Here is a 15,109-nt window from a genome sequence, read left to right as displayed (position 1 = left end):
AATTGTTTATGTTTTCATTTTGCACATTAAAGCAAAAAAGGCCGAAGTGGAAACTTGAAGTAGTAAGTACATGCATAGCAACAACCAATCAAAGGTATACTGCACTATGCAGAGTTATGTTGTATTAGTCATATAAGATACTTTTTTTTCTTAATATCTATAAATATTACATAATTTGGTTATAGAAGAAGAAACTGAAACGGGAAAAAGTCATTAGATTAAGTTCTTTGCCAACAAGATTTCTGCAATTAAAACACCTGAACCTGCTGCACCAATGATTGTGTTATGGGATAGAACGACCATTTTGAAGTCTAAAACAGGGTCCTCTCTAACTCTACCAACGGAAACACCGTAACCAGCATCTCTGTTTCTGTCTAATCTTGGTTGTGGTCTGTCATTTTGTTCTAGAACGTGGATAGTTTGTTTTGGAGCACTGTGACAGCCTAATTTAGAAGCATCACAGACATAGTCACGTAGACATTGTTTAACGGCGTCAACTGATGGGGCTGGTCTATTCTTGAATCTGAGAGATATGCATTCTGTATGACCATCAGAGACAGCGACTCTGTTACATTGAGCAGAGACTTTGATCTCATCTGGGGTTAATAATTCAATATGAGATTTGTCGTTAGAGACAGAACCTAAGATTTTCTTTGTTTCCCATTCCATTTTATCTTCTTCACCTCCAATATATGGGATGATATTATCTAAAATATCGATACCTGGGACACCTGGGGAGAAACCAGCGCCTGAGATGGCTTGTAATGTAGTTGTAGTTAAAGCATCAATTGGACCAAATTTCTCGACTAATGGTTTCAACGGAGCGACGAGACCAGCGGTGGAACAATTTGAGATACAGACGATGAAACCTGGTTTTGATTTTTTTTCAATTTTAGCATTTTCAATCTTGTTAGCAACGATGTCTAAATGTTCTGGATTGACAATTGGAACGACTAAAGGAACATCTTCCTCTCTTCTATAATTTTTAGCGTTTGAGATGACAGCTAACCCAGCTTCTACGAATTCCTTTTCGATAGGGCCAGCGTAATCAGCATCAAGACCAGAGAAGACGACGTCACAATTTTGGAAAGCATCTGACTTACATTCAGAGACGGTGATATCTTCAGCAGATTTTGGTAAAAGGTCGGTTTGTTTCCAGTTAACTGCGTCGATATATTTCTTACCCGCAGATCTTGGAGAGGCACCTAATACTTTTAATTCGAAATCTGGATGATTTGATAATAAAAGAATGAAACGTTGTCCTACGGAACCTGTAGCACCTAAGACACCAGCAATTTTCTTAGCACACATGATTGTTTTGATGGATGGAGTGAGATGTTATGCTAGTGGAAGCAGATATAGTATATATTTACACAGTTGTGAGTATATACTATATATATATATATATATAGTATATACCGTAGAGGAATCGAAATTTTTTCAATCTCGAGAGACAGATGTCGTTGACCGTCAACGGTGTTTTCTGAAGAAGGAAAAAAAGAAAAATGAGTAATAATAGTAGTAACGGTGATTTATATTATTGTACAGTAACTGGTGAGTTTGGGACTGTATTGTAATGCTATGTATAAGGTATATAAGAAGAATCAGATTATTCGTCTGAAAATTTCATTTTGGTGCCACCTGTGGCACTTTTAGTGATGGAGTCACCAGTTTCAGTGACAGTGACAGTGACAGGTGTAGTAGTGCTAGGTGAAGGTGATTCGAAAGTTGCCGGTGGTAAACCTTTGAAATCTCTCTGTAGTCTTTTCAACTGAGACAAGGAACTAGTAAGCGTAGTGTCTATATTGATGATTGTGCCCGCTGTACTGCTTGTGTTTCCGGTAACGTCATCAAAATTTGATTGATTATTCAAGATTGATTCCTTTTCGGTGATGAAAGTTTCTAAGAAATTGAGAACTTCATCCTTAGAGACATGTTGTGGTCTTTGAGACTTGTGTATAGTGATTGGGGTGTTTAGAGGAGTGGCGTATACGTTTCCTGGTCTTCTACTACCTTTCATCATCTTGGCAGCTTGGAGTTGTGTTGTTGTACTTATCTTAATCGTTGGTTTTAATCATCAGAGCTCATCTCTCCCAATTGAAATTTTTCATTTTTTCATGCAAAATTTGCGCTGTGCGAAGAAAATGGCATGAGGGTTACCCTCAGATTTCACATCGACAGCATCTGCATTATCCAACACCGCAGCCCACCAGTATACGGATATCAGCTGGATTGAGACTGTTCTTCGAGGAACAACGTAGTGGTGCTGATACCGATGGGATGTAAACGAATTTTGCAAGTCCCCAATTCGGTCCGTCAAGTGGGAGGATAGTCCCACTGCACGACACACTGCCATACACACACTGCTGCTGCTATCGCGGGTGTGCCCACCTCCTACGTAATCAGCAAACCTCTCCAAATCAGGAGGAAATCGCTTATTTTATTCCCTGTTCCCCTTTTGGCCCCTCCACTCGCCGCTACCCGGCTGCCGTCGCCACCACCTCTCTAATTCTCTCGACTTCCACGAGAATCTTCCCCTCCGCCACTTTCTCTCGCAGAAAGAAGATCAACGCAATGAAAAAAAAAAACCAGTGAAAAAAACTGAAAAATCCCCTAGAGAGGAACAAGTGAACTATTTAAGTAAACTAATTACAAGGAAAAAAATAATTCAATTAAATTAATTCCCTTCTTCTTTCCTCAATTCATTCTTACTCTCTATCTCTCTCTCTCTTTTTCTGTTCTACATACTCAATTACAAATAATTAACAATGTCTAAGGTTTTCTTTGATGTCGAAGCTGATGGTCAAGCTCTTGGCCGTATTACTTTCCAATTATACAACGACGTAGTCCCAAAGACTGCCGAAAATTTCAGAGCCTTATGTACAGGTGAAAAGGGTTTCGGTTACGCCGGTTCTCCATTCCACAGAGTCATCCCAGACTTCATGTTACAAGGTGGTGATTTCACTGCTGGTAACGGTACCGGTGGTAAGTCTATCTACGGTGGTAAATTCCCAGATGAAAACTTCCAAAAGAAGCACGAAAGACCAGGTTTATTATCCATGGCTAACGCCGGTCCAAACACCAACGGTTCTCAATTCTTCATCACCACTGTCCCATGTCCATGGTTAGACGGTAAGCATGTCGTCTTCGGTGAAGTTGTCGACGGTTACGATGTTGTCAAGAAGGTCGAATCCTTAGGTTCTGGTTCCGGTGCCACCAGAGCAAGAATCGTCGTTGCCAAGTCTGGTGAATTATAATCAATCTGATCCCCTTCTTTATATAACTTATCCTTTATAAACAACAAGTCAGAATTTGAAATACTACTATAATAATATCAATTCTTTCCCTTATTAACTTATATTTAATTGCTATTCAATTGCCACCTTTAAACTTCTCGTTATTACCCGGCGTTTTACTGTTTTTTTTTTTTTTGTTCTTCTTTTCTTTTCTCGTTGTTCTTCCCTATAAGAATTATATACAGGTGTATAACATTTCCATTGACCATATCCATAGGCAGTGCAAATCAAAGAATAACCCCATTAAAACAATCTAATGGATTCACTCTCAAAGAAAATACAGAACTTGGGTATCCACGATATACGTAACGCCGCAAGATTCGCTCAGAATGTCATTGTACAATATGAACCGTATCAAATTGACGTTAGAAGAGCAACTAATACTGACGCATGGGGTCCAACTACCAAACATCTGGAAAAAGTAATGAGAAACAGATTCCAAGTACCCATGTATCTAGTTACAGAATATATCTTAAAGAGATTGATAGATCATATTGCTACCAAACCAAAGAATCTTTACGAAAAGGCACGTAAGGAATACGTTAATTATGGCTCAGAGTGGAGAGTCGTACTCAAATGTCTTACTGTCATTGAATATCTATTATTGAATGTCAATGATGGTGACGAATTAAATCAAATCAAAAGTTGTCTACTGACTCATAAGCATATTTTAACAAGAGAAGTATTGAATTTCAAGATTAAATTTTCAAATGATGGTAAGATGGAAGTTCATGAACGTAGCATCAGAAAGAAAGGTGAAAAAATTCTTCAAATGTTAGATGATTCACGTTTTTTGAAACAAGAAAGATTGGCAAATAAGAAAAACTCAATTAAAATTCGACAGCAACATGAAACGTATAATAATATGAACACTTACACAAATAATAATGCCGTGGTTGTTGATGACGATGATGATGATGATGATGATGATGATGATGAGTTCAGTAATTACGAAATGGGGTCTTCCAATTCATATGCTTCCGAAAATGGGAATAGCCGTAGACATAATGCATTAGAAGAACAAAGAAGGCAAAGAAGGGAAGTATTAAGAGAAAGAATCAAAAATAGTGAATTGGAAAGAAAGAAACAACAAAAGCATGAAGATCAAGAAGCTTCTATACCTGATCTCATTGATTTGGATTTTAATGAACCATCACAATCCAAAATTGATAACAATGATGAAGATGATGACGAATTTGGAGATTTCCAAAGCGATTCTTCACCAAATCCAGTTTCCACCACCCAACAAGCTAACAATACTGCATTAGACGATTTATTAGATTTCGGCAACCAAAGCACAAAGACATCCAGTATTATCGGTACTACTACCACTACAACAACAACAACAAATAAAGATAAAGATGTCTTTGCTGATCTATTTAATAATTCAAAGTCCCTAATATGATCAGAGTTTATCACTATTTTGTTTCATCTATATAGATATATGTACAATTCTCTTCTTGAAATTACTGTACAAATGCAAAAGAAAGTCGAAATGTAGGCTATATGGCAGTTTCTTTCAAGTCGGTGGTGATTTGATCTAAATCTGCTTCATCATCGATAATTTCTGTATCATTTTCTTCCAATGTTCCATCAACACCTTGTTCAAACATTTGTTTACCCGTTAATTTACCATTATGTGCCTTTAGTCTCCTAGCTTCGTCTCTTACATCTAATTTCAATTCAATTCTAAAATTTTCTCTCCATTTCAAATATGATTCCTTGGTAACTTTTGTACCATTGAATTTTGCCTGTTCTTCCTTCTCACGTCTTTCCACTTCTAGCTCATGTAATTTTTCCAAATGCTGTAAACGTTCACTGAACCACGTTTCTGAAAATTCCTTTGCATTTGAAATTACGGTGAAACACATTTGCATACCTAATAACATATCTTCATCGATGGCATTCAATAATTTTGTTTCCAGATCAGGAATATACTCATTAAAAGATATTGCATCTGGTAAATTCACATTATTTTTCAGTATCTTATTACCATGGTCATCAAATTCAATTCCATCATCGTCTTCATCTTCCTCATCACTTGATTCATCGACAAGGGATTCCTCGAATGAATCGATAGAAATTAGAGGGGGTTCATCTGGATAGGTTTCTGGCAGTGTGAAAGTTATTTCTAATGAATGTTGTTTTGTTAGAGAAGGAGAAATTTCATTCAATTCAAGATTTAAATCAATTTTGAATTGGATATTTGGATAATTTGCATTCAAAATCTCTAATTCATCTGGATAGATAGACTCGAGCACCTCTATCTCCTGTGTTTGTTCCTCTTTATAATCCATTGAGAGCACACGAGTTATTGTAGTCACTCAGATAGAATAGATCACTAGCCATTCATCACAGTCCTTTCCATTTTCTACTGCTAACAATCCATTACGAATTGCCAACTGAAAGAATTTCCCAGCGAAAGTAAAAAAAAAAAGAAAGAAAAAATGACAAAATCCGACCACATGAACCCTAACTTCTCCTGACCGAAATACCGACCAAAACGTGATCATGCTGTTTTAGCCCTGAAATATTGACTTTACAAGCCCTGACTACCCAATACCACCACCGTGAACAACCCGGGGACTCTTTTCTCAGATGCTTACTCCGCCTTATTCCTTCAAAGTACCTTCACCATGAATTCGTCACCATTAAAGAGCATCTAAGCCAATTAACACCATATACATCCAGCCACCACAGCTGTGTTTTTCGGATTCTGTTGCCTGGCAACCCAGTGGGTCGCTCTCTCTCACTATAAATTCGGCCGTTTTATGGCAAAATTCGGGTGCCAAGAGAGTTCCGAGAAAAAGAACGACTTTCAGAGAAGCCTAGAAAAAATTTGGGTGCCAATTGCTCATCGCAATTTCTTAGCAAAGTTATTTCACGATTTGATAATGCTTTGCTGTGGGTTAATTAAACAACACCTGGTTCTTTAATTTAGCTTGATTTTAACTCATTTATTCATTTCTTCTTCGACTGTTTTTTACACCCGGGGTGCACAATAGTACTTCTTTCTATTGTATACCCATATATATATATAAAGACCATACAAGTTTGCATTATTCTCTGCATTTATCATGTCTCCAAGATCAAATATTTCGTATATTTATCAGAACATGCTAAATAACACACACAACAACAACAACAACAACAACAACAACATGGCCACTCAATACTACCAACAACATTTATTAAAACCTGCCACTGTTGAAAGAATGGCACCCTCCACTAATGGTTCCTCTTCCATTTTCTCGGATCATGACGTCGATTATTCTGCTAAAATAAGGGAAATTGAAGAATATTACATGAAGAATCTTTTAAATGAAGGCATTAATGTAGATGTTGGCACTAATGATAATTATTCTGGAAGTGATTTATCAAGCGCTCCTTCTCCAAACCAATCATTCTGTAATCAGCCAAACTATCAAACTTTTCTACCACAATCTGAGAAAAATATTCTAAACAACAAAACAAGTTTTCTCGAAGTTGAAATAAATAATGCTTTCACTCCTTCAGATTCACTACTGCCGTTAACCACAGAAAATTTGCAAAGATTATCATTATCAGAACCAAGTGAACAACAAAACACACTTAATGTACATTCTGCATCGGAAAAATTAATGAAACCACAAAATACTATCAATAAGACTCTTTTTAAGACAGAACTGTGTGAATCTTTCACAACAAAGGGTTTCTGTAAGTACGGAAATAAATGTCAATTTGCCCATGGTTTAACAGAACTCAAATTTAAACAAAGATCCAACAATTTTAGAACTAGACCTTGTATCAATTGGCAAAAATTAGGTTACTGCCCTTACGGTAAAAGGTGTTGTTTCAAACATGGTGATAATAGAGATATTCGCATCTACGTTAAAGCTGGCTTAGTGAAAGAACCAACGGAATCGTCACAACAACCTCAAAAATTCAAAAATTTGCATCCAAGTATAAAAGAATTACAGAGGATTACCTGGTAATTTATATTCAGTCATTTACTTTGTTTTCGTCTCCTCGACAATTCAAATATTTATTATTTATTATTTATTTATTATTTATTTATTAATTTATCTATTTATTCTATTAATGCAGTTCCAATAAATCATTTTGTATTAATGTCAACATTACCTTCTGAGAAAGTTCAAAGAAGGGGATTTTCTGATTGTCTGAGACCTTCTTGATCCACTGTTCAACCTGATATTAGTACTACGTAAATTCTCACCCGGTAATGGGAAGATTTTATCAACAGCATTCACATCATTCCCTTCTGTAGATACATTAACCTCAGCCATGTCAATACCATTCAGATTTCTTTGTATCAAATATCTCAAAGAATTGAACCATATATTATGTCTTTGTCTACTACCACATGTAAATTTGACAATCCTGTCTTCGCCCTTGACGATAATAGATTTATGATATAATCCCGCGCTTACTGGATAAGGATTATTATCATCAACGCTGTCAACTGAAAGAATTGCCATACCTTTTGTCTTAGAATGTGAAGGATTACTCAATATCGGATTGGACTTTGACCAATAGAGTGTCAATGTATATGGATGAATCCAGAAGTATCTTTCATGGCGACGTCCCGTTCCGTAGTATTTGAACAAATATTCCCCAATAACAGTTTGTGTTATAGCTGGTATGATACTTTGTGGTTCACTTAATGATGCCATCGTTGCAATACTAAATATACCATCGACAGATTGAGTTCTGGCTCCTAATCTCTGATTTACAGATTTATGACCTTTTCTTGGTGAAGTATCGTTGTTGTATTCCATATACGCCGTTGTGGCCGCAGCTTCTGCCAGACTTCTCTTGATTGGAGATTCGTTTGAAGTAAAAGAAGGCTTGTAAGGGCGTAATATCGACTTCCTTGGACTGCTATGCATAGAAGATATCGTATTACCGACATAACTCAGATCAGTAGTCATTCCGTGCGACTGTTGAGTTCTGTGTTCCGCAATAAAATCTGGGAGTAGCCCACGTCTTGTTAGCTCCATTTTTAAATCATAGTCACTTATATCGGTCAAAGATGGTATTGTATTCCCTAATAATTCGTTGAAATGAGCAGAAGGCGCCACAGCTGTCTTAGACGCATTTGTTCCAGATATGTGTGATTCCTCTGGAACACATATTAATTCGTACTCTTTAGGCTTTGATTTAGTTTCGCCTATTTCGTTATAACTGTGTCTCATATCTTCTAAAGTTGGATCTACAGTATCGGAGTGTGGAATATTCAAGCCCCCTGTTGGCTTCACTCTTGAAAGTTCTGAGATCTCTTGAGAGTCATCCTTTACCAGTATGGACTCAGATAATGCTGGCGTGGTTTCAGAACCTGTTTCCCCATTGATATTAGTTGAAAGAGGCTCTTGAGCCACGACTAGGTGTGGCTTACCGTTGGAAGAAAACAACTTGTCATACTTTTCCTTGGGAAATACAATATATCCTGAGCCCTCAATTTTTTTATTGATTTCTTCATAAGTTAAATCCTTGAACGAAACTTCAATATTAGGGTTAGGGACGATCTGGTCCGGTTCTTGATAGTTGCTCGAAGGCATCGCAGTCATGTCTGCACTAAAATCTGTCTTTTGTGAAACTACTGATCTTGATTGGGAACTCTTCGCCACAAACATTACGTCACCATTTGCAGGACTGAGACGATCACCATTCTCTACTTCTGCAGAGTTAGCCTTTTCTAGTAAAGCAGATTCCTTGGACGCTTTCGAGTTCAAGTCATCAGATGATGTTGTTCCATTTTCAATTGGCCATTCTTTAGCTTTTTCTTTAGATAAGATGGCTTCAGTTTTCAAGTTTTCTAAATCATGCTTCTCTAAAACGGTCAAATCAAACTTCGGAGCATTTAAAATAATTGTTTCCTTATTAATTACTTTGTTTTGTAGATCATTCAGCTCGAAAGTTGGTATCAGATCCATTCCAATTTTACTGGCTTGCATTCTCAATGCTGCTTCATCTACACCATTCTCGCGACCTTCCCAATCTGAATCTTGCAAAATGGCGGTGCTGTCAGGATCAGCAATTGGAACAAGGTGATATCCTAAGCTTTCGGCATTGTTTTTCAAGAGGTCCATACCGATATGAAGAGTCACGTTTGCATCAACATCTCCGCCAATAGTAGAGGTGTGAGATACGTTATCATTATTTACAAAATGATCTGAATCTGAGATTGAAAGTAGCTCCGACCTTGCCGTCGATATGGCATCAAAATACATTGTACTATTAGTCGTTGTACGTTCAAGATTTTTGAGAGGGCTTTGGCTATTCGTTTGGATCGGTGGAAAGCCGTTTATTTCCACTTCAGTGCCCATTATTTTTGAGAGCGTGGTTTCATGTACCTCTTTTGGCTCTAATAAAATGTCGCCTTCAGCGTTTGTCACAATTGGGGTAACTTCTTCAACAGCCTCTTCCAACTGTTCCACTGATTTAGACGCAGGTTGCATGTCGGCGGGTAATGCATTATATTTCCCCTTTTCAACGATAACATATGGTGAGTCCTCCAGAATTTCCTTCAAGTAATCTATTGATGGGTTGGCCATCGAATCGTCTCTCTTTGAAAGTTCCAATTTTGAAAGTAAAATCATACCACGTTTCTTGGCCTGTTCCGCAAGAGACCCTTCGTCGAAAGAGTCGGAGTTTGTCTTCAAACTTTCGTATTCATCCCTGTCAATCAGCATTTTATTTATTGAAAGTGCATTTTTCTCTAGGTAGCTAAGTGTCGGAGTCAAAATTTGATTGTGATAACTTGTTAACTCATTTTCATCTATGAGCATTTTCCCTAGGAGTCTTGCTTTCTCCTCAATAAAAACTTCAGGCGAGGCTAATATATTTTGGACCTCGTTGAGTTTATCTTTATCAATTAGAACTTTGTCTATTGCTTCTGCTTTGCCTGACAAAGATTCGAGGTTTGGATTTTTCAATTGATCTTGTTGTCTTGCATATTCTGATGAGTGCACTAAGATCATATCTTTTGTAATCGCCTTCTCACGTAAATAACTTTCCTCTGGGAATTGCAAACGATGCTGCATATCCTCATAGGTTTTTTTATCAAGAAGAATCTTCTTCAGAGGTGAAGTAAGTTTTAAGAGAACCTCTTCCGAAGGACTATCAGTTAGATTTTTGAATTCTTCGTATTCATTTTGGTCGATTAAACGCTTTCCATTTTTGTTACAGAATTCTTCAACAACCCCTGTAGAGAGATTGATTTCAGAGTTCAAAAGCTCTTCATACCTAAAACTTGGTAGTACAGAGAGTTCAAATGTCTCAGCCAAAGATATCAACTCTTTCTTGGACAGAGTTCTTGGTTCAGCATCCTTCAATAGCCTTTCATATTCTAAATCAGGGATTACCTGTAAGTGGCGTTTTTCACATTCCTGTAAAATGTCATCCTCGCAACATTCTTCTAGATGAGGGAGTTTTAACTCTTCAAGTTCTTTATTTGTAACAGGGACATAACCTAGTGACGATAATCTGTCCTTGATTGCAGGCAGTTCAGCCACCAAAACATTCGAACTCTTCAATGCATTCAATTCAGATTTTGAAACTGGTTCAAACCCTAGGATCCTGGCTGAAGATAATATGGATTCCTTGTCATGTGGTCTGTTTTTTAATTCAGCGTATTCCGCTTGATCTAACACAGCTAGATCAAATAATGCAGCCTTTGACGTTATGTACTCTTTAGAAGGTGCCTCCTGTGCCATTTGTAGCTTTTGGTACTCTTTCTCAGGTACAATTATGTTCCCTTCTTTTCTCAGTTCCATTCCCACATCTTCCGGTTTGAGCAAACTATTATATGTATCGTTACTTATAATATGACATTCTTTTAGCTTTGCCATTTCTGTCAAAAATTCCATGGAAGGATTTTCTGACTTCTCCAGCAGTTGCTCGTGCTCTACTGATGGAATAATATGATAATGAAGGGCCTGAGACTTTTCAGTAAGGTATTCTAAATCAGGATGTTCGACTATACTAGTTAATTTATCATATTCCTCTCTTTGTAGAACTACCCTATTAATAGTTTCGGCCTTTGCTGCTAAGAAAGCTGCAGTTGGGTTTTCATTTGTCTGAATTAATGTACAATATTCTTTGCTTGGTATTAATCGATGGCCAAGTTCGGATGCCTTGCACTGCAAATAATCAAGAGTAGGGCTCTGGTAACTATTCGATAATTGTTCATAGTCTTCAGAAGAAAGTACTTTCTGATTTAGTAACAAAGCTTTTTCAGTCAAGAAGTCTAAGTCTGGTGTTTCTGAAATGTCAACTAAATGTTGGTAGCGATTTGATGGAAGAACTTTATGATCCAGCAAACTAGCCTTTTCACATATGTACTCCAAAGTCGGCTTTTCGATATCAGCATGCAATTTGTCAAGCTGAGAGGAAGAGATAAGTATTTTTTCAAAAATTAAAGCCTTTTCCTTAATAAACTCCAGGGGTGGTTCTTCAGAGATCTTCTTCAAAGCAGCGTATTCTTTGCGTTCGACCACATCGTAGTCCATCGCTGCAGCCTTTTCCTTGATAAATTCCAGGGATGGTTCTTCAGAGACCTTCTTCAAAGCGGCGTATTCTTTGCGTTCGACCACATCGTAGTCCATCTTTGCAGCCTTTTCCTTGATAAACCCCAGGGGTGGAGCCTCAATTTGTTCCGTTAACTTAACATAGCTTTCGTTAGAAAGAAGAATTCTATTAAGCTCCTTGGCCTTAAGTTTCAAAAATGATATATCTGGGCTAGTTGTTAATTGGATAAGTTTGAAATATTCACTCTGTGTTACCAATTCGTAATTTTTATCGTTCGCTTTTTCTTTTAGGAACGTCACATCTGGATTTGTTACGATACTAGTCAATTCATTGTATTCATCATTTGATAGGGCAATTCTATTAAAATTACTGAGCTTCTCAGTCAAATAATTAAGATCTGGTTGAGAAGTCTGTTCCAATAAAGCCTGGTACTCGGATTTTGAAAGAAGCGTTTGATCTAGTTTAATTGCCTTTTCTTTTAAAAATTCAAGAGTTGGCTCTTCTGTGAGTCTTTTCAATTCAGAGAAATCATTCTTTGTTAATATAAGGCTCTCAAATTTATTCGCTTTATTGTGCAGGTATTGCAATGTTGGATTTTCAATTTGATTTAGCAGGTTTTCATAATCTTTATCTGACAAGACAGTTTGTTGTAGAATTGCTAATTTTTCTGATAAATATTCTTCCGTTGGATTGTCGATCTTATCCACCAATTCTTCATATTCTGTGTAAGATAAAATCTTTTTCTGGAAGGCTTTCAGTTTCTCTACTAAGAATTCCAGCTTTGGATGTGACACTGTCTCTACTAACTCGTCATATTCGCCTAAAGAAGAAAGTTTGTAGCCTAATTCACTAGCTTTCTCCTGTAAATAGTTTATGGATGGGGCTTCAGTATTGGAAACTAATATGTGATATTCATCAATTGCGATTGTTGTTTTACCAAAAGTGGAAATTTTATCATTCAAATATTCTAGTGTTGGATGCTCAGAGATATTCAATAGTTCTGCATATTTTGTAGAATCAACTAATTCTTGACCATATTTGGAAGCGCGTTCTCTTAAAATCTCTGGAGTGGGCATTTCTGAAGTCTTCTTCAATTCTTTGTAGGCAGTGGTGGTAATAAGAGTGCAATCAAGACTTTCAGCCTTGGCCTTGATGAAATCAAGGGAAGGTGATGTTACTTTTTGAAGCAGTTCCCTATAAGCATCTGATGGAATGAGAAGTCGGTTGAATGTAGACGCTTTTTCTTTCAAGAACTCAAAGGTAGGTTGTTCTGTCATAGATTTAAGCGTATTATAGTCATCTACTGATACTAACACTTTATTCAAAGCATTAGCTTTTTCGCTTAGAAATTCTAACGAGGGTTGAGTGATTTCATTTTTCAAATTGTTGTATTCATCTTCTGGAACAACCTTCATACCTAAAATATGAGCCTTTTCGCTTAAATATTCTTTAGAGGGTTTAGTAACATTTTGAAGCAGTTGTTGGTGTTCACTTGTGGGTATCATGTCAAAGTTTAATTTCACAGCTTTTTCTCTCAGAAACTCTATGGAAGGATCCTCTAGGTTACGTTTCATATTACGATAATCGTCATTTGATACAATCGTCTTTTGTAAAGATGCTATCTTCTCTGTTAGGTATTGTAGAGGTGGTTTCTCTAATTTGTTCACCAGTTTTTGGTACTCGTTGAGAGAAATTAGAATATTGTTCAAATTTGCTGATTTCTCTTTAAGAAATTCAAATGAGGGACTCTCAAAAGTCGATTTCCATTGGGTGTAGTCTGAATCTGAAATTAATACACTATTAAAAGTAGTAGCCTTATCTTGTAGATATTCAATAGGGGGATTATTATTGATCTTTACTAGTGAGGCATATTCTTCTGAGGACACTATAGTTTGCCCCAATTTGGATGCTTTTACCTTCAGGTGCGATATTGATGGGTTTTCAGCTCTCTCCACCAGGGAATGGTACTCCTCATTTGACAATATGGTTTTGTCAAAGTTAGAAATCTTCTCTGATAGGTACTCAAAAGTGGGTTGGGAAACTTTTTCAAGTAAAGTAGTGTAATCATTGTAGGGAACCAATGTTTGATTTATTTGACTTGCTTTGTCTCTTAAAAACTTCAGTGATGGTGAATCCAGTGTTTCTGTGAGCTTAGCATACTCGTCACTGGAAATAACTGCCTTATTTTTTGCAGAGGCTTTGTTTGTCAAATATTCTAAAGGTGGATCTTCAATAGATTTTAAAAGTTTCTCTTGCTCAGAAGAGCTGACTAACATATAATTAAAATTTGATGCCCTTTCTTTCAGCTCATCTAAAGTTGGGTTATTAAGCTGTGTGAATTTCTCCCTCGGCAAAACAATTGCATTTAATGCAGTAGCTTTCTCCTGTAAAAACTTTAATGAAGGTTTCTCAATTTTGTCCAATAATTCACTATACTCATTATTGTGAATAATTTTCATATTCAATATGGAGCTTTTTTCCGTGAGATATTCAACATTGGGTTCAGTCAACTTATCAAGTAGTTCTTTATAGTCCTTTTCCAGAATAATAACACTATCAAATGTTGCAGCCTTATCTTTCAATGACTGTAAAGTAGGAATTTCAGATAATTTCAGTTTTGAGTTTAAGCTATCATTTTCGTCATTTAATTCGAATACATGATTTTGCAAGTCGTTTAATTCATCATTTTTTTCTAATTTATATGCTTTGAATTCATCTTCCATTTTAGTTTTCTCGAGCTTAGCCGTTCGCAATTCATTCTGTACTTCTTGAAGTAAACTCAGTTGTTTTGACTGGTTTGATTCAACTGAAGATAACTTCAATTTTAAGGACTTCAATTCCTGGATATTTTCTTTGTTTGTATTCTCGATCTCCCAATTCTGATCGTTTAATCTATCATTTTTATTTATCAGCAAATTATTGCGTTCATTCAGCAATTGTATTTCATTGGTGAGCTTATTTATCTTGTTTAAGTTTTCATCATTTAGATTTTTCAATTTTCTTGATTCAAACAGTAGATTCTCACTCAATCTTATAAGGGTATCATTGTTTTCATCGTTACTTGGTTCGTAACTTATAGTATTGTCATTCGTTCTTGACATGATTGAATTATCGTCATTGTTCAAAATAGCCGAAAACGTGTTAGTACCTTCTGAAGACGTTAGATTCAGTTTTGATTGCTCTACTAATTCCCTATGAATATTTTCTAACTCTTTTATCAGATTTATTTCGGTTGGAGAATCTCCCTTGGTACTATTATTATTTTGGGACATCTGGCGAAGATG

General features: G+C 36.5%; 7 protein-coding genes across 7 annotated transcripts; 3 read left to right on the top strand and 4 right to left on the bottom strand.

Annotated features, from left to right (window-relative positions):
* Positions 1 to 213: 213 nt before the first annotated feature.
* On the bottom strand, positions 214 to 1,311 carry HOM2 (aspartate-semialdehyde dehydrogenase; the record flags this gene model as incomplete). The annotated part of the gene is made up of 1 exon (XM_003955965.1): positions 214 to 1,311. One exon carries the CDS (start codon positions 1,309 to 1,311, stop codon positions 214 to 216), a length of 1,098 nt encoding a protein of 365 aa, XP_003956014.1.
* Positions 1,312 to 1,609: 298 nt separating this feature from the next.
* Positions 1,610 to 2,023, bottom strand: RPA14 (DNA-directed RNA polymerase I subunit RPA14; the record flags this gene model as incomplete). Its single annotated transcript, XM_003955964.1, has 1 exon — positions 1,610 to 2,023. The coding sequence occupies one exon, from the start codon at positions 2,021 to 2,023 to the stop codon at positions 1,610 to 1,612; it is 414 nt and encodes a 137-aa protein (XP_003956013.1).
* A 745-nt stretch (positions 2,024 to 2,768) lies between these two features.
* Positions 2,769 to 3,257, top strand: CPR1 (peptidylprolyl isomerase CPR1; the record flags this gene model as incomplete). Its single annotated transcript, XM_003955963.1, has 1 exon — positions 2,769 to 3,257. One exon carries the CDS (start codon positions 2,769 to 2,771, stop codon positions 3,255 to 3,257), a length of 489 nt encoding a protein of 162 aa, XP_003956012.1.
* Positions 3,258 to 3,552: 295 nt separating this feature from the next.
* On the top strand, positions 3,553 to 4,701 carry ENT5 (Ent5p; the record flags this gene model as incomplete). The annotated part of the gene is made up of 1 exon (XM_003955962.1): positions 3,553 to 4,701. The coding sequence occupies one exon, from the start codon at positions 3,553 to 3,555 to the stop codon at positions 4,699 to 4,701; it is 1,149 nt and encodes a 382-aa protein (XP_003956011.1).
* Positions 4,702 to 4,798: 97 nt separating this feature from the next.
* GIR2 (Gir2p) lies at positions 4,799 to 5,593 on the bottom strand (the record flags this gene model as incomplete). Its single annotated transcript, XM_003955961.1, has 1 exon — positions 4,799 to 5,593. One exon carries the CDS (start codon positions 5,591 to 5,593, stop codon positions 4,799 to 4,801), a length of 795 nt encoding a protein of 264 aa, XP_003956010.1.
* A 780-nt stretch (positions 5,594 to 6,373) lies between these two features.
* On the top strand, positions 6,374 to 7,270 carry CTH1 (putative mRNA-binding protein CTH1; the record flags this gene model as incomplete). Its single annotated transcript, XM_003955960.1, has 1 exon — positions 6,374 to 7,270. One exon carries the CDS (start codon positions 6,374 to 6,376, stop codon positions 7,268 to 7,270), a length of 897 nt encoding a protein of 298 aa, XP_003956009.1.
* Positions 7,271 to 7,414: 144 nt separating this feature from the next.
* NUM1 (Num1p) lies at positions 7,415 to 15,097 on the bottom strand (the record flags this gene model as incomplete). The annotated part of the gene is made up of 1 exon (XM_003955959.1): positions 7,415 to 15,097. One exon carries the CDS (start codon positions 15,095 to 15,097, stop codon positions 7,415 to 7,417), a length of 7,683 nt encoding a protein of 2,560 aa, XP_003956008.1.
* Positions 15,098 to 15,109: the final 12 nt, after the last annotated feature.

This window comes from Kazachstania africana, chromosome 2, assembly GCF_000304475.1.
Source record: "Kazachstania africana CBS 2517 chromosome 2, complete genome".
Classification (NCBI taxonomy): Eukaryota; Fungi; Ascomycota; class Saccharomycetes; order Saccharomycetales; family Saccharomycetaceae; genus Kazachstania; species Kazachstania africana.
This window is presented reverse-complemented; position numbering and strand designations above follow the sequence as displayed.